The sequence below is a fragment of the Apteryx rowi genome, unplaced genomic scaffold (genome assembly GCF_003343035.1).
Source record: "Apteryx rowi isolate R43461 unplaced genomic scaffold, aptRow1 scaffold_220, whole genome shotgun sequence".
Lineage (NCBI taxonomy): Eukaryota > Metazoa > Chordata > Aves > Apterygiformes > Apterygidae > Apteryx > Apteryx rowi.
Genome location: NW_020448531.1, coordinates 355609 through 377206, shown reverse-complemented (window position 1 = coordinate 377206; position 21598 = coordinate 355609). Strand labels below are relative to the sequence as shown.

Here is a 21598-nt window from a genome sequence, read left to right as displayed (position 1 = left end):
GCCGGCGGGGCGAGGCGGGAGCGGGCGGCCCCGGGGAAGGGGGGGGGGCGCAGCGCCGGGCGGTTGCGGCAGGCCCCGGCAGGCCGGCGGGGGCCGCGCCGTCCGCGGAGGCCGTGACTCATCCCCGCTTCCTTCTCAGATCTAGGCCAGGGGTGCTCAGGCATTTCCATGCCACCGGCCACACCTCTGACAGGGCCGCGATACCATCTCGCTGCAAGACGGCGCACGGGGATGTTGTTAACCCTTCGCCTCCGGCCCCGCAGCCGCGCTGCGTGTTGCCTGTGCATGGTACTTGCCGCCGCCACAGGTAAGATTACCCCGGAGTCCAGCCGGGGCGGCCAGCAGGTAGAAAATAGGAACAAACGAATTAATAAATTACCTTCCCTCAGCCCCTGTGACAGCTGGAACGATTGCGCTCGTACAAAAAAAAACATCTTTTGAGAAACCGGCTTACAACCTACCTTCGGTGTCTGTGACACGAGGCTCAGGACTGCTTATTCAGTATTTTTAGCCACCTGCCATTGAGCTTGCTCTTTTTAGAAAATTACTTGGGTGAGGACAAGTTTATAGAAGTAAAGTGACAAGAACAGCACTTTATTTTTAATGCTAATACCCGTCTTTCGTCAGTTAATTTACACATATGACTGACACGGCTCATTACAGGATTAGATGCATCTTTGTATCAGGTTATTTGGGTGTTGGTTTCAAATGAGTAGAAATGAGATAATGCTTATTTAATTATTTTCATTCATAATCTTCATATTTAATAAGCATAAATCGGTATCCTTCCCATTTTATTGAGGCAGGGAAGTGAAAGCAGAAGGCATCTAACAAAGGCTTTCGCAAGATGAGTAGCAGAACCAGAACTGGAATCCAGGTCTCATCGCTTCCAATCCAGAGTACTTGCTCCAGGGCAGAATAGTGCCCCTGGAGTGTGTTCTGCCTACGATCAGGAAAAGTCCAATGCATTCAACTTTTTCTGGGTGTTTTCCACTCTAGATTAAACGCAATTTTTTCCCCAACACAGTTTTAAAGTACCTTCCTCCACCCTTTGTACAAACCAAATTTAGCTACAACTGATCAAGGGTTAATAGCATAATTCACTTATAACTAGTTGTTTTTCTGGTTAGTGCACTAAGCATGAAAAGCCACTGGCTTCACCTCAGGCCATTCAAAACTTTATGGTTAACTACTAAGGATGAGAGATCTTCTGGAGTGATGCTTTAATCCACACAGTAGCACACACAAACGTGTGCATTTTGGCTTTCAACTTACTTCACTTTCTGTGTTGTCAGAAGAGTTTCAAAGCAGGTTTAGCACATTTTATTACCTAGCAGTTAGGTAAATTTATTTCCAGATCTTTGTGAAGAATTTTTTCCTTGTCCTGGTTTATCAGAATTTTACTGAAGTGATAGTAAGAAGTAGCAGTTCCAATAGTTCTAGCAAACATTGGAAGACCTGCTGGCCATTTTACTTTGGAAGCATGCTAAGGGGTTAAATGTGATAAGTATTTTTGCCATAGTTTAGCTTAACTGATAAAGAAAACTTACAGTAGCCTGTGCGTGCAGCTGGCTGGTATCTTACAAAGTTAGCTATGTCATGTCACAAACCTCTATACAGTCAGACACAAAGTGTGCGTTAAGGTGAAAAATCAGGTGGACATTTCAATCAGGAAATTCTGGTTCTTGTTCCAAGGCAGGAGCCCTCAACCACAGCACAAGAATGCCAACGCCAGGCTCATCAGTGTCCCAATCCAGCTCCATGCGTGTCCCCCCACCACCCCCTGCAGGTAGCCTCAATGCTCTTCATGCACCGACTTGCACGTGTAGTCTGTGGCTTCCTGCCCTTCTGTCCCAAAGCCAGGAGTGCCTTAAACAACTTTTAACACACGTCTGGGCGATGGGGTAAGTCCCTGTTGCCACATAAAATATATCCCTAAGTAGGCAGCATTACCTGCAGATTAACTAAAGGAATTAGTATTCTACAAACTGCTAGAAGTAAAATTAAACTTTATTTAAAAATTCTTCTAATATAGAAAACGAGAGGAAACAAAGGCAACAAACTAATGCCCGCATTTCCGTCTCATTACATGAGTTACTGTATTTACAGCTTCAGAAAGGAGCACTGGCAGAAGGTACACGTCCTGCTAATTATGGAGAACTACAAACAACAATACATTGTACAAACCTGACATAACATTTAAGGTTCATTGCAGGAAACAATTAAATACACTTGCTAAGACAGACAGCAGAAGAGCACAGACAGGTGTTAATTCATCCTGACTTCACCAAGTGTTCTGTACAGCCTAAACTACCGATTTGATTTCCTTCTCACTCAAGAGTTCTCATAACTGTGGCAAGAATTGCCATACATTACGTTAACAGGTTCGTTTAGCATGATTTGGAGAYGTCAGCAATCTGTAAAGTAAAATGTGACATTACTGAACCATTTCTATCATAACTTTACTTTCTGAAGAATCTGGAAAAACTGAATAAAATCAAAGCAGTGAAACAACATGGAATATATTGTGCTGAACTCCATGTGTCCATAGGCAGCATAACAACTTAAGGCCCTAATATTTTGTCAGTGTTAATTTTTGCTCGTGGCTTCACAGTGAGTGCACATATGGAATGACAGGGGATGAAGGTTTTATTTTAATTCCCCTGCCCCAAAATTGAGCTAGATTTCCTGTGTATGTGGGCCTTTCTGATGTTCATACTGTAGAAAATGAAATACAACAGGCAAACACTGTTCTTCAGACTGTGTTCTCTATACATAAGTTTTTACACTATCTACAAAACAGTGATTAGATGCTTCTGTTTAAGTTCTTGCTACTCATTTAAAAATACTAGAGGAAAAAAACTGTACAGTTTTCTAAATTACATCTTTAGAAGAATAATTTTTTTTAGAAGTTCATAAAAGACTTCATGTTTGTTTCTATAGAGAATTAAATGATAGGACAAGGAAGATTAGAAATATGTTGTTCAAATCAAGTTAGACAGACCAAGCACTTAACAGAACATTATTTGTAAACGGTAAACTTCTAGTTTTCTTTTCAACTTTACATACGCGTTCGAAAATTAGGAAGAACTTCAGTTATGAGGTCCTTGTTTTAATCTCTGCTACATACAAAAGATACTGAAAAGCAAAAACTATTAAATAATTTAATATACAAGTGTAGTTAAAAAGCACTGTACATTGTAACAAATGTACATTGAATTTTAGAGATAGAAAATCACCAAGTTATTTTCAAATTTACATGATCTGTGAAATTCTCTAATGGCAAGAGGACACAGGAAACAGAGCAGAGTTCTGAACTCCACAGGGCTGTGGGATAGTTAATGCCTCAACTCAACAACTGCCACCGAGTGCCATCTACACAAAAGAAAGAAAAAAAACAACTCCAGGTGAAGCTGGCTTGTCACAGAAACTGGGAATCCCCAGGTTGTTCTTCCCGATTTTACAAGTTAAGCCACCATATTTAGCGAGTGGTTCCTATTAAGAACCCAAGAGCACTTACATCAGGAGCAAGCAGGCAGCCTTTCCCTTAAGTACTTCCTTCCCTCCTGAGAACAGACTGGCAAGGGATTTGAACTACAAAGCAGCCTAGTTTGCACAGAAGTATTGACAGGGAGAAGCCAGAAGATTGCCACTGCAAACCATTTTCCCATAACACACAATCTTAACTCTGCAAATCCCTGAGCTAAAAGAAAAGGTCAGGAAGATGCATCTACCTGAATGAGCACTAGTAGACATCTCGCTTGCTGCAAAATGTTTTTCTTAAACTAAGCCCAAACCACAGCTCTCTAGATTTTTTTTTTTTAAACATTGCCTTACAGAAGCAGCACTTTTTGGCTAACATTTAAATGAATTTATTATAGTTGCCATGGACATTTGAACACTTAAATAGACTCAGATTGGACAAAGACAAAAAAAGTGCTTGGATTATCAGAATGGGACTCTAGCAAATTTTGAAGTACATTGGTACTCTCTTTTTCAGTTACTAGACATTCCCCAGCTGCTCCCACTAAAAACTTAAGAGCACCATCAAGAAAATGGCCATTATATTTAGATACTTAAAAACAAGAGCTGAATTCTTGCAACTACTCAGTGACTTACTGAGGGTATTCAAGGGAAGGGAAGAGCCAAAGAGAAATAGTTTCCCATACCAAAGGGAGGTTGGTGGGTGCTTAAAAAGAAAAGGGAGAACTTAAAAATAGTCCATGTGGTATCAACATTCCTAAGGTGGGATTTACCTGATCATTCCTGATCAAAATCCAAGCATGCAACAGCTGTTTAGACAATGACATTGTTCCGTCTCTAATGGACAGATGCCTGCAGCACAAGGCAGCGGTCTCAGAGACCAGCAGTGGAATGAGCGTGAAGCGACCCTCCCTTGGCTGCAGTCGGGGCCATGCGCGCAGGGTGCTGCCACCAAGGCTTCTGGCATGGAGACAGGCTCCTGCCCCAGCGCTGTGAGCCCGGCAGCTTCCATGGGAGGGCCACAGCGTGCTGACCATCAGTCCTGCAATTCAAAGAAACAAGCCGTCTAGGGTACAAGAGCCGTATTCAGGACGGATCGTAAGAGCCAGGTGGCAGACAAGAAATACTTTATCTCAAAGAATGACACTGGCAAGTGATACGGAGCAGTAACCATCTGCACAAGTCTATCAGAAGCATGGATTCTCCCTATATTTGATATATCAAAATACCCTGCCAGCTAACAGACCTCACAGATTTCTTTCCTATTCTTGGAGTTCTTAAGGAGCACGCGGGACCTTAAACTGTATTGACATTTGTTTTGTGCAAACCCAGTAATAAAACTCTCCTTATACCGATGCGGAGGCCATGTTTTCCCTGTTGGAGATTTAACAAGGTCTAAAATTCACATGGCTTCTGCAAGAGTAAGTTTCTGAGAACAAGAGCTAAATAAGCATTGCATGTTCAGTAGAGGAAGCGTAAAATCCTATTTTGGTACTTGGACAAGTACTTGTCCCTTTAATATCATTCAATGGTTCAAACTGAGGGGCTGAATTATAAAAAAGCAAGTGTCTATGTGACCTACTGCTAGACAAGGGACAAGATTTGGAGAAAGAATGGCCATTAAAGACAGATTTCACAGTATTCCTTCTAGAATAAATTCTAAAGGCTTGAGGGGTCAAATATTTCCTCTTAAATATTCTCTTCCTCTCAAAGAAAAGAAGCAATTACAGAAAGCCCTACTTCATCTAGCAGATTCCTTTCCCCTCCCCCTTTTAAGTTGGGAGATAAATATGCAGAGCTACCAACAGAGAAAAACAGCTTTATTTGACCCCATGAACCTCGCAAGCTTTACATCACACTATAACGGACTGGCACAAATCCTTGCTATAAAGCTGCTGATACTTCAAGGAATTAGCAATTCCCATACTGTTTTCTGTAGAACAAACTTGGGCTATGTCTCTCCTGTTTTGAGACAGCTGCAGAGGCACTGGCAAATGCAGTGAGACTTCACAGCTGGAGAGTTCAAAAAACTGAGATAAAACAAGAAAGCTAACATAGAAAGTTTGAAAACTTAAGAGCTTGCCAAATGCCAAATGGTTTAATTTTTATCATAAGCCTCTCACTCATATCAGATCTGGGTTGTAATGACACAGTTTAACACTCACTTTAATAATTTGTAAAAATCAGTAAGGCACAGATGCTGCCTTGCCTTGGTGAGGCTGCAGTGAAGATGCAAAACGCGGTTTCCCGCTTGCTTGGCCTATGTTAGGACTAGATAGGAGGACAAGAAATTTCCTCCTCAGGTACAAATCACCACATAGTAGCAGGGATGGAGAGAGCTGTGGTTCTGCCTTACCCTGGCGGGGACTGGGCATCAATGCAGGGAGGTAGAGGGAAGACCCACGTAGGGATGAAGTGGCGGCACATATTATCACAGATTCATGGGCCTGGGTGAATCCAGGACACGGAATCTGCTCCTCTAACAACAGCGCGAGTCTGCTCCGCTCAGCCTGGAGGCGACCCAGAAGAACCCAACACATTCCCATGCCTGCAAATACCCCACCCGTCAGAACTCAAATCACACTGATCTCGTTGTTGTTACCCCCATTGCAAGGCTACAAACAGCACTGGCAATGACTTACAGACAATGAGAAGGAAAGAATATTACCTCCAAAAACAAATTTTGAATTTTTGGGGCACCCTATAATCAATCATGATTTAATCCAATTGTTCCCAGGAGTGGAAGGGCACAGAAAATATTAAAAATGGCATGCATCATACTTCAGGGAAGGTTTAAATACTAGAGTACAACTGGTATGCCAAAGTCCTCTTAATTTTCTGTGACAATTTTTAAAAAGCAGGTATCTAACCAATTTAAGGAACAAGTGTCCTTTGGACTAAACCCTAATTCTCAATAAGAGGAAAGCAGATTAAAACCAGAAGGTATATACATACTAGCTGTATATTCACACACGTTATGTAAAAGCAGCTTAAAATGCCCTTCTCACTTTGCAAGTCTATGAAATGTACGTTTTCTTTATGCAATCCGTTTCCTACAAGGCCCTCACTAGAAGAGGAATATGCTGGCTTTTCTTTGAAGAAAAGATTTTGCATGAATTTCTCTTTTTTGGCTTTTTTTTTTTTTTTTTTTAAACACACTGTCCTGATAGTTATTCTGTTTCACAGGAGACTGGCCAGGCTGGTGGTGGGTCCATTCTGTGCCTGGAACTGTACAGGAGGTGGTCCATCTGTCCACTGAAAGATAACAAACAACATGAAAATCCTACAGCCACTACCTGGGGAGGGGAGGAATCACAGCAAGGCCAGAGGAAGGAGCTCACCATACAGACACTTACTACATTGAGTTAATTAAAGATTTCGTCATGGGAAGTTGAGTATCAGGTTTGACTTTGTTTTACATGCCTGGAGTTCACATCCCTTGAACAGCATTTCGCTCAAGCTGCAGCTACTCCACATGCCCATCATTCCAAACCTAGCTGACTACTCTGCTGAATCCAGGATGAATAGTAATCAAGTGAAAACATTTCCTGTTCTTACAGGTAAAAATTTATTTCCCCAAACAAGGGAAACGATGACTTGCACAAATGATGTTATGAAAGACAGGGCCAAAATTTAGATGTGCCTTTCTGAGGCTATTATACACTATAGCTATAGTGTTTCCACATAGTAAGTATAGCCTCTGGTCCTCAACCATTTTATTACTAAAGTATATTCCTTTCACATTTGTCCAAAGTCTTCTGAAATTGGCAGATTTAATACTTGTTTCTTAAGCCTCTTCCCCCATCCTCATTTTTAACTTAGTTTGCCTAAGGCAGCAATGGCAAGTAAGAGAGCGGCTCAGGTCTCTGACTGATGCCTGCCCGTGGACTCATTTAGAGGGACAGGTGCCTGGCTGCCTGCATCTCTCAACACAGGCCACATCTCAAACATTTTTCATTCTCACAAGTTTCTCAAGATCCCTTTGCAAGCAAAGCAAACTAACAGCTTCTTCCTTTTGGCCTCCCCTCATCCCCCCACCCCTTTCTTTCCCCGAAAGGAAAATGTTTTGAAAAGGATATTGAGTTCCCCACATCTCAAATTCACACATTGTAACATTTGGACATTATCTCAGGCTAAGAGAGTAAATTATCTTAAACCCTTACTCTGAGTTCCAGCTTAGGAGAGCATTCTGTATTTTTAGAATGTCAGAAATGTTTCTGACAGGAACATCATCAATATTTGAGGTCCTAAGAAAATTGTACCTTCAGGCAATGGCTGCACAGGTATAAAATGAGATTTTAACTGGAAATTCAGAGAGGTATACAACAAGATTTATATGTAAACAGAGGAAAACTTAGAAACGTATTTTTAGCAGCATTCCCCAGAACAAGGTGGACTGGATGACCTAACCGTGAAAATTAAACCCAAGTACCTAGAAAGTTTCTTTCTTTCAAAAGCAATAGTTATCACTTAAATGAACTGGCTACTGGCTACAAAAGCCATTAAGAAAATAAACTCTGGAGTACCAAGAAAAGAAAACATGTTTAAGAAACAAAGACCTTACTCACCAAATAACCTTTTTAAAAGTTAACTAATTAATTGAGTCACACTTCCTTTTCCTGTTATCAGTCCAGTTTAAATACCAGGAAGTAGACTGAATTTTGGCAACTCACTGAGAAGTGTGCTTGGCAGACGAAAGTAATAGTAAAGGAAAGCAAAGCACATTATTTTGCCTCGAAAATGCTGCTTAACTGCAGGATGAAGACTGCTTACCGTGATTAGGTTGTGTTCTGGAAGACTGCATGCTTCAATGTGGTCTTGAAGGAGCTGTTGTGAGAAGTTTTGATGCATCTGTGCTGCTTCATGTGCGTCCATAGCATTTCCACAGGCTTTGTTCAGATCTGAAAGATGAGAACATCGTCTGCTCATAAAGAAACACTATTTGCTTTTAACTGACCAGCTAGTTTATCTGAAGAGACAGCTCCACTGTATATTTGGTGACTCAATCACTTAAATAGCCAATTCGCCAAAGTCATCTCATTTTGAAATTATCAAAACCCCCTTAAAAAAAATGAGGGGCATGTGGAGAACCTAAAGTCTTCCCTTTTCCAATACCATTGGCAGCGCATGCTGCAGGATTTGTTATTTCAGTTTCCAACCACTAAAAACAGTAGCTCTAAAAGGAGGAGGCCGGCTGCACTCCGGGAAAAGCCCCTGGGCGCTTTCTTTGGTCTTTTTAGTTTGCAGCACCATCTAGTGGCAACGGGAAAGACTCGCGGATTTCTCACTGCAGCTCCCCGATTTGGCACCACGATGGGTTTCCAGAGGTCAAGCAATACTTTTGTTGCGAGTCCTYGCTTTTGTAGGGCCTCAGAAACCTGCTGCTTTACTGTCAGCTGAACGCTGGTCCTCGTGTCTTGTTTTCTGAGAGATTTACTCACACGTATTGGCTCAATCAGTGATAAGACTGGTAACTAATTAAGCATCCCAACTTCAGCTAGAAATTTTAAGCAGCAGTGTGGTAGGTGCTGAGACACTGCACCCTCTATCGATGGACAAATGTTTGCACAGCAGACCCGCAGCGCCTTGTCTCCTGCCAGTTCTGTGCTCTCCTCGCAAGAAACTTCAGAAAGAGGCTGCTGATTCCAAAGGACCATCACAGGCACTTTCTTTTTGCATCATCCTAAGTTTGCCTCCCTTAGGATCAAGATCCAGCTTCTGCCTCAGATGCCAACCATCCTGTGCAGCATATGCACAACCTATTCTGTTACTCCAGATGAAGCATCTTTTCTTCAAGAGCAGGTAATTAGCTCTATACGGAAAGCTCTCTGAATTCAGAGCAGAATGGAAACCGGCACCTCTCACTGTTCGTGGGCCACTGAATACTATGGTAGGCAACAGCAGCTGAACAGAAGATGGTATTTCATCTACAACAGATTCATCATTGTCCACTACCAGCACATTTTGTATGTGAACTACCATTTTGAGAAGAATGAGAAAAGTATTTCAATTGCCTAGAAGCAGTTCTGTTGCAAAGGCAGCAGCAAAGCAGGAGAACATAAGCCTGGCCCACAGTGCTCAATGAATAGCACAGTGCTTATAGTAAACATGACAATTTAATATAAATTGAAGCTGCGGGGTAAGTTCTTGGAAAAAGGGTAGAGTTACAGCTTTATTTTCTAGTGAAAGCAAATCAATTTCAGCATTAATGTTGACTGTCTGCCAAGAAGCTAGTCAATATTTGAACAAAGCATCCAGGGGCCTATGTAAGTCAGATTAAACAATATTTATGTATGATGTGATATAATAGTTGTCTTGTTATTTATTAAAACTCATACACAGAAGCAAAGCCTCAGTGAAACTTAATCAAATGTTTACTACAACGGGAACCGCAGTCAAAGCAAAGCACAGCAATAGCAGAATAGATGCTGCACGCGCGTGAAGCCTTTCCAGACAGTGATCAACTGAGCCCTGTGTTTCACAACCTGCCTTCCAGCCACGGCAAGAGGAACCCGGCTGCCGCCCCAGCACTAGCCACACGGGGATGCTGGAGCTCCACATGGTGCTCCCCACCCAAGGTGCTTTATAGCCTGCTTGAACAAGTGACTACAGTAGCTGACAGATGCTAGAGATGCAGCCAAAACGGGATGCTGACAGGGTTGAAGATCAATAAACGCAAAGAACCGTCTTGCACGTCTATTGGTATTTTGTAAATCCATGGATTCTCTTGTTTTGTCTTCTTGGTGAGTACTAGCATTGACAAACATCCCCACACCCAGTTCCCACCTATTATTAACAGGCTCTTTGCTGCTTGTTTTAAATACAACACCTTTTCCTAACTTACCTCTCAACAGAGCTGAAGACCACAGCTGCACAGACATATCTGGTATCTTGCTTGCAAGCTGCATGGCTGGTACTACCATATTATTACTTTCCTGGTGAAGAGCAGATATCAAGATAAGATGGATATTTTCTTTTTCCCTTGTGATTATATATTATATATAGGAAATGTGATATTTATGACCTTAAGTTTGTCTACTTAAATCAGATTTGCTGACATGTTCTAGCTAACAAGTGGAAGTGTTTAAAAGGACAATAACCCAAACATATAACCTAAAGCTGTCTGGTATTTTTTTATGTTCTAGGAATTAGGGTGTCTATGTTGTGCAAGATAATAGAAATATTTCATGCATACTGGCATATGGTGAGAATTAAGAAGAGCTTGTATACACAATTCCTTCCAAAGCAATCCAGTTGAATGATGTTATTTCTCCTTTATTCTGCTCCTTTTTTCAAGTGATTTCAGGCATTATAGAAATACACACTTCTAGAATAGACTTCAAATACTACCACTTTGTTAGTGTTACTAAATGTGGAAACTGTAACAAGAGAATTACGCAAGTCAGTGAATTACCAGCTTTCAGTGGGATATCAATAAACAAGCATTCTTAAATAAAATTAACTTAACAAAACCTCCTCATTATCTTTGGCAAATGACAAATCAAACATTTACAGTAGTAATACCAGAGACAGTAAAGGCTTACCCTGTGATTCCCTAATACATAGAATATATGACCCAGGAGTACAAGAGAACATGCTGTTAATCGATTCAAGTCTTCTGCATTTGACATTTTCAGTGTCTCTCGCAAAAATCGTCTACCAAAACAGAACAAAAATAAAGTGTCCTTTTAAAAAAATCTACTCTCCTTCCAATATGTAAGAAACATCATTAAGAACAGAAACAATCCAGTCAGCAAATATTAGGACTCAGGGATAAATGTGTCCTGTAGGTGACCTTAAACAAAACACTTCCTTCCCATACCTCAGCTTTCTTGTAACTAAAATGACTATGATACAGATCCCTCCTTTGAGGGAGGGAGCCTCCTCCTTTTGTTTCAGATGTACCACTGGAGAACAGTGCACAAGTATTATTATTAATGTTCAAAACTGTAAAGAGATTTAAAACAAACAGTTGCATGGTATTTGCCCCAAGTAAAACAGCGGACTGACTAAATCCATGTGGAGAAGATCTGGGAGGTTTGAAAACAAGGCCTCTGGGTTTCCATTTTTATTTTAAAAAGCTTGATTTATTTTCTCCTTTTTTCTCCCACCTTCCAAGTGCACTGATTTATACTCACTTTGCCTCATTGTATCTTCCTTGAAAGAAGGAGAACAGACCTCGGATGTAGAAAGCTGCTGCTCGAAGACAGTGAGAGCTACGGACGGACAAAGCAATGCATTTAAACCTATGCATTGTACAGTGATATAATGGATTACAGACAGACAGATTTCTAGGAATTTGCCTAACAATCAAATCCCCAAACAAAACATTTTATTTAATGCATGGTCAGAACTTCTGCCTTGAAAAGAAGGTAATTGTTTTGTTTTCTGTTCTTTTAAAAAAGCATGCTACAAATCCAGTGTTACCATCACCAATGCAACATCGGCATGTAGAAAGTTTCTGGAACTCTCACCTCACAGGAAAATTATGGTCTGGATTTATCCTTTCCAATAAGCTGTAAAGCTATGAAGTGGGGGGAAAAAGCATAAATCAGTGTTTCTCACATATATAAGCTTACAGTACTGATAGCAAGTGTTTTTACAGGAAATGCACATAAAAGCAAAATGGTGCAGCTCACTACAAACACTAAGTTTACTTGTACTAGTTAGATCATAGCGCAAACATTCCAACATTAGGAGTTATTATTTCCATTTTAGCCTTAAAAAAACCCACCAAGTTTTATACAAAATATGCTTTCTTAGACTTTAAAAAGTTACTATAAAACGTCAATATTTCTGCAGAAAGCTTTTAATAGTCATTTAGCTGCAGTGTTCAGGACCCAAATGTCATACCAGAAATCAACTAAGCAAAAAATGGTTAACTTTGTCATCAATTTACAGCCTATTCACAAGGAATTTGCAAGCACATCTCTGAAAAGTTACTATAGAGGTATCAGACATGTCACATAAAGAATGCATACAACTCTATTTTTGTATTAACATTTGCTTCAAATACACTGCTGAATAAAAAAATGAGCACACAATTGCTTATATCTATTGCTGGATAAACATTTAGTTACGTCTTGCTAAATTTTAATGTAATCTAATAAAAGTCTAAATAGATGGTAACTGAAGTGAACAGGTTAACTGAATAAATCAAGATGACAGAGTTAATGACATACTGTGTTAAGAATTTGGTTTTCATTCCCATTGTCGTAGAAAATTCTCTGTATAATCCAAAATACTCTACTCCGGTGGTTTGCAGCTAAGCCTGCTGATACTACTGGCATCTTCAATGTTATTTGACACTAACGTGATTAACGAGCTGGCTGGCCAGACAAGGCACCATTATTGCAAAAATGCACAAAAAAGAATAATCCAAGCACAGTAGTCTGCTTCTTTCTAAGCAAGTTCTGACTTTTAAAGCTGCAGAGAGAAACCAGCAAGCAGCTTACCTCTTGATGCCGGTTGCCTTCCCTGATGTACACACTGGCCAAGTTTGTCACAATAAATGCCCACAGTTCTTGGTGTGTAGTGAGCTAAAATAAACAATACACCAATAGCACAGTATAAATATTTTTGCATTTAACCCTGAATTGGTTCACCCTATCTTTTTATCCAATATATAACAAATGGAAAAAAATCACAGATTTGGTGTCTGATATGAGCTATTAATATGTCCCTGACTTGAACCATCTTCAGCATAGAGAAAACTGAAATGATACAAGCCCTTTGCTCCAATTCCTTTTACTTAACATCGAGGGCTACACAAACCCATACAGAAAGTGGCAACGTTAGGGCAGTTTGAGGGTTTATAAGAGTCCTCTTCCTGAATCTGCATTTCCACTTCCCTAAAAAGCTCTGTGGCGATCTATTCAGGTCAGTACACCAGACAACATTCCTGACTTATCAGTGTGTAGAAATACCTGGTGGGAGGCTGTAAAGAAGATGGAGTCAGACTCTTCTCAGTGGTGCCCAGTGAAAGGACAAGAGGCAATGGGCATAAATTGAAATACAGGAAATTCCATTTAAACATTAGAAAAAGCTTTTTTACTCATGTTCACTCTTTACTAATGATCACCCTGATGTAAGGGTGATCAAACGCTGGAACAGGTTGCCCAGGCAGGTTGTGGAGTCTCCATCCTTGGAAATATTCAAGTTTTGACTGGACACAGTCCTGAGCAAACTGCTCTAGCTGCCCCTCTGAGCAGTGGGGCTGAACTAGATGGTCTCCAAGGTCCCTTCCAACCTCAACCATTCTGTGATTCTGTGATTCAAAAAATGATTTGGAGGTAGCTCACACAGCAATTGCAGCAAGTCCATTTCCACGCTGAACAGCCAGAGTAAATAGTTTAGGAATCAAATCTTACCCTCAATGCTGTAGTAAACTGTGCTTCTGCATTGTCCATGCAATTAACAGAAATGCAGTAGAGCCCCTGTAGAAAACAAGATAATTCTAAAGTTTAATATTTTAGTACAACTATAGCCAGCCTAGAATGCAAGGAAGAAAGGCATCCACATAAACACAGACATCTTAGGACATTAGTAGGGAAAAAAAAAGTTAACCAACAAGTCTTATTTTGTTTGGTGTGGGAAAAACAAAAAAGCTTTATACAAACAGCTTCAAAATAGTATACTCATGTAAAGGTCAATTGCTTGAAAAAAATCACTTGACTTAACATCCAAATATCAATGCTAAATAAAATAAAAGCTTCCCCTTCCCCAGTTCCCGCATTATATTGTCTCAAACATGCACAGTCTAAATCGTGTGCATTTATCTTACATATTAGTTATTACTATGCTAGAGTTTGCTTTTTTTTAAAGGAGATTTAAGAATTTAACAGTTACTGCTAGGTGCTAGTCCCATAGGATAAGCAATCATTGAACTAGACCCCATTGCTCAGCAGGAAATCTGCTTGAGATCTGCATCATTATGTTCTCATCAGTTACTGGTGAATGTTCAGTATRAATCTTAGGTATAGCTCTCCAAAGAGTCAAAGTTTACTACTAATCATATACACTTACTAAGAGAGTGTGCAGTTGGGCAGCATGATTAGAAAACAGTCTGGGAGACTGCTGGCAGAGCTGACAGACTTGTGAAATCTGTTAGAAAAAGATAGTATTTCTTTTAAAATACTTTTTTCTTCGTTTTATTTAATGCCCTATATCCTTCTACCTGCATCATACAAGTCATTCAACACATTTCAATGATTGGTTCAAAAATTCATTAAGTTATGCTTCTTAGTTAAGACCAGAGGCTATACTTGCCTCAAGCTGAGGTACACACACTGCTCACACATACTTTCCCAAACAGACATAYGCGCTCCACTATCTGCTTTGCAGCAGTTCCACCATACGGTGGCACCACCTGCAAACAAAGTCACAGATCTCTTCAAAAACACTCAAAATGCAAGTTGGCATGAAATAAAAAAACTGGAATCAAAACCTTCCAAAGGATTTGGGGTATCTGTTTGTAAAGAGTAGTGCAAGCCATAACCAATGACAGACTAATTTTTCCGTCAAGAACATTGATGAGAAGGTTTAAAACAATACAACAGTTTTAAAGTACATCCTATAAATAAAGGGCAGGCAAACAGGAACTAAAAGATGACTGGAAGGACAAAACATTAGAGAACGCTGTCCCCTGTCTTCCTTCCCCCAAATTAAATAAGGCTGCACAGAGCTGGAAGGCTTTGGGAGTGGGGAGATAAAAGAAGGGAACCTCAAAAATGGAGAAATAACTGGATGAGATAGGAACACTAAGAGGAAGTAAAAGAAAGCAGAAGAGCTAAGGGCCACTCCCAGTCATGAATCTGAGGGACAGGGAGAAGACACCAGTGTCAGAACATGAAGAAGGATCAGGAAGAAGGTGTTAGTTTTAGCCACTGATGAATTATTGCTGACTCCATGAGCAGATCTGGTGTTCTCAAATGAAACATGGGAGGAAGCTAATTCCACGGCTTCAAAACTGCASCATCCTGAGCACTGTATCAGTCAGTAGCTTAGCACTGCTGGAATTGCCATCTGAGCCCCAGTATCTCCCTCATACATGAAATTCCCATATTTTAAAAGTTATTTGCACACATATTCATGAACAGGGAGATGATCAAAACACTTTTACCTCTTGCAGTGCTGTGGCTTTGTGTCCTGTGACAAGCCGACACATGATAATATGTTCCAACAAAATAACTTGGAAAGATGACAAGATAGGACTGCAGTCCAACACTGAAGAGGGGAAACAAAGGTAATTCAAGAAGTAAAGTTAAGACAACATTAGCCTCCTAACCACACAGCTTTTACTATACCTAGCTAGCTTCTAGAACCGCGGGTGGTTCAGACAAGAACTCCTGTGTAGAAATCTAGTGATGTCTTTTGCTGAATCATCTGGTGTCAAAAAAGTCAGCAAACTGCCCACCTCCTCCATATGCCATGGGAAGGATGGCACAGCTTTTAAAAGAACTGATTCCGCATCAGCGGAGGAAGATCTCTTTGAAAACGCACTTGTTTTAGAGAAGCGGAAACTTGGATAACCAAATACATGGAAAATCAGATATACAGCAAGAAAATGCATGCATTTACTGCCTAATTTACCAAGTTACAAAAATAACCCCCCCTCCAAAACTCCATTTCTGGATTCAAAATTAAAACAACAATCCAGTTTTAAAACAGAGCTAAATTCTTAGCTGCAGCAGAAATAGGCTACAGACAAGGCGTTTTTGTTTTTTTTTTTTCCTTTAAAACAGCACCAAGTAATGGAATCTTGCAGCATCAGCTAAACTGTAATTCTTATCCTTACTTTTTAGTTTCTCTAGCTGCATGAGTGCTTTGTCTGTGTACTTCTGAGCCTTCTCCAGGTACCCTGCTTGCATGGAATGCATCACTGTCACCTGCCGGAGGACAAGGAAAGATTACAAAAAATTATCTTTGCAAAAAGGCAAGGTTTGGGGGTCCACACAACTCCTCAATTAGCAGCTTTTTAAGCTAAATTTTGACATCAGTTAGGAGTATAACCATATTCAAGATGTAGGGCAACTAGTTTCAGAAATGTAAAGTCAGAAAATTGTTTCTCTGTTAGTAAAAATAAGCCAACATTGCTCTACTTCATAAGAGTTGATTTGACTATTTGGCTTAGATATTAATAGGGTAACATTCAGGTTTCCAGGCTTCTTGCACTGTTTCTTCAAACACCGACACCACTGAAAGTAATAGTCTCACAGATGCCACAGTAGCATTAAATTATCTGTGTAAGCGTAACATAAGGCAGCATATGGTCTGCAGAATCTCCATCACTGCTGGTTATAAGCAATTTTTAACCAATTCCTCATTGATTAGCAGTACACATTAAGTAAAACAAAATTGCTCACCAGGTATACAAGTACACACATGTGTTCCTTGGGCAACCAGTGGAACAGATCAGCAGGGTTGCTGGGTAGAATTTCATCATCATGCAGAGTGGATATGGTCTGAATACACTGCTGAAGCTGTTTTAGACACGGCTTCACACTTTTCACCTGTGAAAGATGATTCACAGACATAACTGCTGTATCCCAGATGGCAAATGGCTGAACATTTATTTAGCTCAGAAAACATGCCAGACAACAAAAAATCTCCACATTCAAGAACTTAGTTTGTACATAAATCACTATACTAGCATCACAAAACAGCAACCACTAAGTCTGTTACAGGATTAGCAACAATCGACCCTTAATATTTGCAAATATGGCCAATGAACACTCAAAACAATTTTCAAAATCATCCAGAGCACCTGTTGTCTCCACAGGAATCACGTGCAGAGGAAGACTGACTGCCATAATTATATGTGTACCAAATTAAGCCTTTGCTTGGGGAAGAAGAAATGAATGCCCTATTGTAGCATGTTTTCATTTCTCATTCCCCATTTTGTTTGTGATTAAAATCACAGAGAAATTAAGTTCATTAACAAAAGGCAAGGCCCAGCAAAAGAAAATCCCCAGAAATTACCTTGGTGTAATAATTAGCTACTTTCAAGGCAGTAATCTTTAACCAGTTCTCACGACATGGGAACTATGAAGAGGCACAACTCACGTACCTGCCCAGCATCCAGGTAATGCGTCACCTGTAGAACTAAAAAGAATACGCGTAACGACTCTTTCTGGATGGGGTTTCCTTGCCAGTTTTCAACTATCTGCCCACAGAGGGTAAGGAGAGGATGCACTTCCTGCAGCTTCCGTTCCATTAGAAGAAGCTATAATTTAAAATAATAATTCATTATATTTTGTGCTAAAGAAACAATTTTAACACTCAGAGAACCACAGTAGAGTCCCAGGTAAGTTGATCTATTATTTAAATAAAAATGGACTTAAGGCACCCATTTGAAAGAGCATCAGGCTTTTTACATGACCGATTTTTCATCCTTAAGTAAAAGAATTCCAATGACAATTTGCAGTTATCCTTTTTCCTTCCAGAAACCACATATTTGTTGTAACTAACAATGGAAATAAATGTCTGTTCACAAGAATTTCACACAGCAAAGGAATCCTGCTGTCTTATGGCTTATTTCATATGTATTTTAATACTGTGCTTGCTTACATGAACAAAGCAGAGTATATAAAGCATAGATAAGCATGCAAAATACCTTAAACAAATAACCTACGATTGGACTGGTTATATTCTATTGCTCTGTAACCTGTTTTATACTAGTTAAGCAAGTAAATATTTTATTAGAAAAGTATATCTAACTTACCATCCCTTTGCTTAGCAGAAACAGTGCTCTGAAATAAAACAAAACTGTGTCATACACACAAAGTTACCCAAACCATGACTGTACACAAAACCCCTGAGGAAAAATGTGTGCCTTTCTCCATTTCAAAGGCATTAGTCAAAACAGATTAAGGAACCTGCCACAGAGAGCAAATTTAAAAGCTAGATGGGACAGTCCAATCATTGTGCCAGGAAATAAAATCTGAGCCTCAGGTTTGTATCTAAGATTTGGACAATCCCAATTACTATAGCCAAAGCCAGGCTATCAGGAAAACTTTTGTTGAGCAAGAGAGTAAACAAAGTTCAGTTTGAAAAAAAAAAAAAAGACTCTGGAGAGTCCTAATGAACATTATTGACTTTAACAGAAAAATGGAAGAGTTAGGTATAGGAGAAATTCTCAGATCTATGAGCAGACTCAGACATAGTGGTCTGCCTGCAAAGCCCATGTAGCAATCACAGGCCACATCTCTAAATAAAATTAGAACAAACCAAAATATTCTCTGTGGGAGGGGAAAAAAAGTATAGGGAACTTACCTGGTATATTCTGACCCCACCACTCGAGCATATTCTGCTCCAACTCCTAGAAGGTCACATGCAGATACTAAGTCTTTTTCAAGTGTATGTAGTTGCTGAAAGAAAAAAAAGGAGGGGGCCATAATAGGTCAGCATTTTCTTAGTAAACTTGCTTAGCAATTTTTTTTTTTAATTACTCCTGTGTTTTGGATGAGATACAAGTATCCAACTGAAACATGTAAAAATGTATCATCTGAACTTAGACCCATTTTCCAGGAACATTTGGCATTCTAAAAAAAAAGTCTTTAACATTTCAAAGAAAATCTCTCAACTCAGACTCTCATCACACAGAGTTGTTATAATTCATTTAGAGCATGTGCAAATCAGACCCAAATCAGCTCAAATTCAACTGTGCACATTTACAGGGTAGAGCCCGTTCTCTAGCAGGAACACCAGAGAAAGCCTGCAGGCTACAATGTTTCACGTCACAGGAAAAGGATGACGCAACCTCCAGACCACCTCTCAACACCCCCAGTCTCCCAACCTTTTGTACCTTTTCCAAACTCAGATAGAAAGCCAAACAACTGTAGACCATAAAGTGAGGCTGTGGGACATACAGGCCCCGCTGCTCAAGCAAAAGCCAAAAAGGAAATATCACACAGAAAAGAAATCAGCAAAAAATGCCAAGCTTTGAGGAATGACCTGTTTAGAGGCACTGAGAAAAAAACGTTTAAGCTTCTTGTGAGTACTCAGGCATTAACTCATTGCAGAGTAAACATTTGTCCTTTAATCGATAGGAAAGTGAGGCTCTCCACATTTCAGTGTTCCTAAACTATACAAAGGAGCTCAGCAATTCCTTTTCAAGGAAATTAGCCTGCTTGTTTAAGCTCATCGGGAAGGGAGAGGAAGACAAGTACAGGTGACCATTAAGACAATCTTCAAAGATAAAATTGCTTGCCAACTATCTCTCTGATGGAAAGTACCTCTACAGAGCAATTAACTCCCTCAATTCTTGTGTCAAACAGCTTAAGGCTCTTAGGAACCTTCCCTGTCTTCTACAAAAGCAGCAGAGAAATGGCATAACCTGAAAAAACAGGGAACAGTTTGTCAGCAATAATCTGCTCCTCCTACTGATCAGTTTTCTGGATAAGATCTCCATCCTAACAATTTGGATCACTCAGGAAAAGTAGCACTTTAAGAACAGTCTAGCAACATATCGCTATTTCACAACATGAATTCTTCTTCTTTTGTTTCTCCATTAATACTAGTGATTGCCAGAGAGATCCAAGCTCTTTTTCCTTCAAAAAAGTACAAAAGCAATCACTTTTTAAGAACTACATAGACATTTTCCCAGCCAGTGTTACAGCAATACAACTATCAGCATAAGTTACTTACTGCAAGTTGAAAAAGTAGTCTACAGTGCCAGTACGGAGTCTGCTGTGAGATCTGAATGGCTTTGCGTAACAGAGGCTTTGCTGTATCCACTGAATTCTGAAACAGAAACACACATCCTACTCAACATAAGAAACAGGCTACCAGGAACTTTCATCACTAAGAATAATAACATTTAAACAAGATGTATTCTGTGCTGATCCCCATTTAAAGTCCAATAAGCAAAAAAATCTTAAAACAAGAAAAGTAACAAAAACAAATATTTAACATGCAGAACCATACACCTACAATTGACTCAAAGTTTGCTTAAAAGTATTAGCTGATCAACTCCTCTGTTCACTACTCTCACACACAGGACAAAAATGCATATTAGAAAAGGCAAACATTTGTTTTATAGAAAGGAATGACTAATTAAAGCTTTTCTAGAGAAAAAGAACAGAAATAACCAAGGAGCACAAAAGCCTCAGAAAAACTTTCTATTCCCCACCCTCCCCTCCCTAAATTAGCCTGTCAACGGCTAAAGAAATACTCTGGCCAAATAAACTTCCTCTGCCATGGAAGACCAGCATTGCAAGGGCAGCAAGTGGCAACTGCAAGAATGAAAAACTAAAAGTCTTTCAGACTTACATTGTAACACTCTATAGTTACATTGCACCTGACCTCTAAAAATTTGGTAAATCCTACTCTTAATAGTTACATATTACTCTAAGATCAAAGGCACTAAGATTGCAAGCAGCCCTTCAGCCCCAAGAGCAGACGTCCCACGACTGGCAATTTCTGGACTCGCCGCAGCGCACTCACCTCCTGACAATACAGTTCGGACAGAAGGCTCGCTGCCTCAAACTTAACATCTTCAAACTGGGGAATCTAGCAGCAGAGTTAAGCAAATATTAAGCACCAGCTGCAACATAGCAACACTCCAACATCCCCAAAATCCTTAATAAGGAACAAGCGTTCAGAAAGTAACCCACAACCACGGAGGCAGATTAGAAATGCCAGCCAAATCCCCATCCCCAGGGCCAGACTCTTATTTGCAGAGGTGTTTTGTATCAGYGCCCACACGGCAAAAGCGAGCCGGCCAGGCAGCGACGCTCTCCTTCCAGGCGGCTGGGAAAAGGATACTTGTTGGGATATCAACCACTGCAAGAGAAGACAGCGGGTTAGTGTAGGCGCACCACAGGCCGGCCCTGCTGACAGGGCCCCCGCCAGCCCCCCGCGGCGAGCCCCAAGCGGGCCCGCGGCCGCTCACCGCCTTCTCCAGGTGCCCGCGGGCCTGGTCGCCGTTGCGGGTGTGGTGGTAGAGGACGGAGCCGAGCTGGAGGTGGGTGCGGGCCTCCATGCGGGCCGGGGGCTTGCGGGGCAGCACGGCCTGCAGGCAGTGCACGCAGAGCCGCACCTTGGGCGGGCTCGACGTGCGGAAGTGCTCGGCGAGGCCCAGCAGCGCCAGGTACCACGACTCGCCCCCGGCCGC

General features: G+C 40.6%; 1 protein-coding gene and 1 long non-coding RNA gene across 3 annotated transcripts; one reads left to right on the top strand and one right to left on the bottom strand.

Moving 5' to 3' along the window:
* Positions 1-51: 51 nt before the first annotated feature.
* LOC112965633 lies at positions 52-10933 on the top strand. Of its 2 annotated transcripts, none has more exons than XR_003253351.1 (4): positions 52-307; positions 6670-7043; positions 9980-10226; positions 10338-10933. It is a non-coding gene; the product is annotated as an uncharacterized LOC112965633 (long non-coding RNA). The 2 variants fall into 2 exon arrangements; XR_003253350.1 differs by having other exon boundaries at positions 9826-10226.
* MAU2 (MAU2 sister chromatid cohesion factor) lies at positions 6643-21592 on the bottom strand. Its single transcript, XM_026064800.1, has 19 exons — positions 21377-21592; positions 21250-21267; positions 20929-20994; positions 20131-20226; positions 18757-18851; positions 18206-18233; positions 17552-17707; positions 16848-16994; positions 16280-16370; positions 15605-15708; positions 14509-14586; positions 13854-13919; positions 12939-13022; positions 11958-12007; positions 11622-11699; positions 11028-11139; positions 10328-10418; positions 8257-8384; positions 6643-6738 (listed from the first exon to the last, which is right to left on the bottom strand). Exons 1-19 carry the CDS (start codon positions 21464-21466, stop codon positions 6664-6666), a joined length of 1653 nt encoding a protein of 550 aa, XP_025920585.1. The 5' UTR covers positions 21467-21592; the 3' UTR covers positions 6643-6663.
* Positions 21593-21598: the final 6 nt, after the last annotated feature.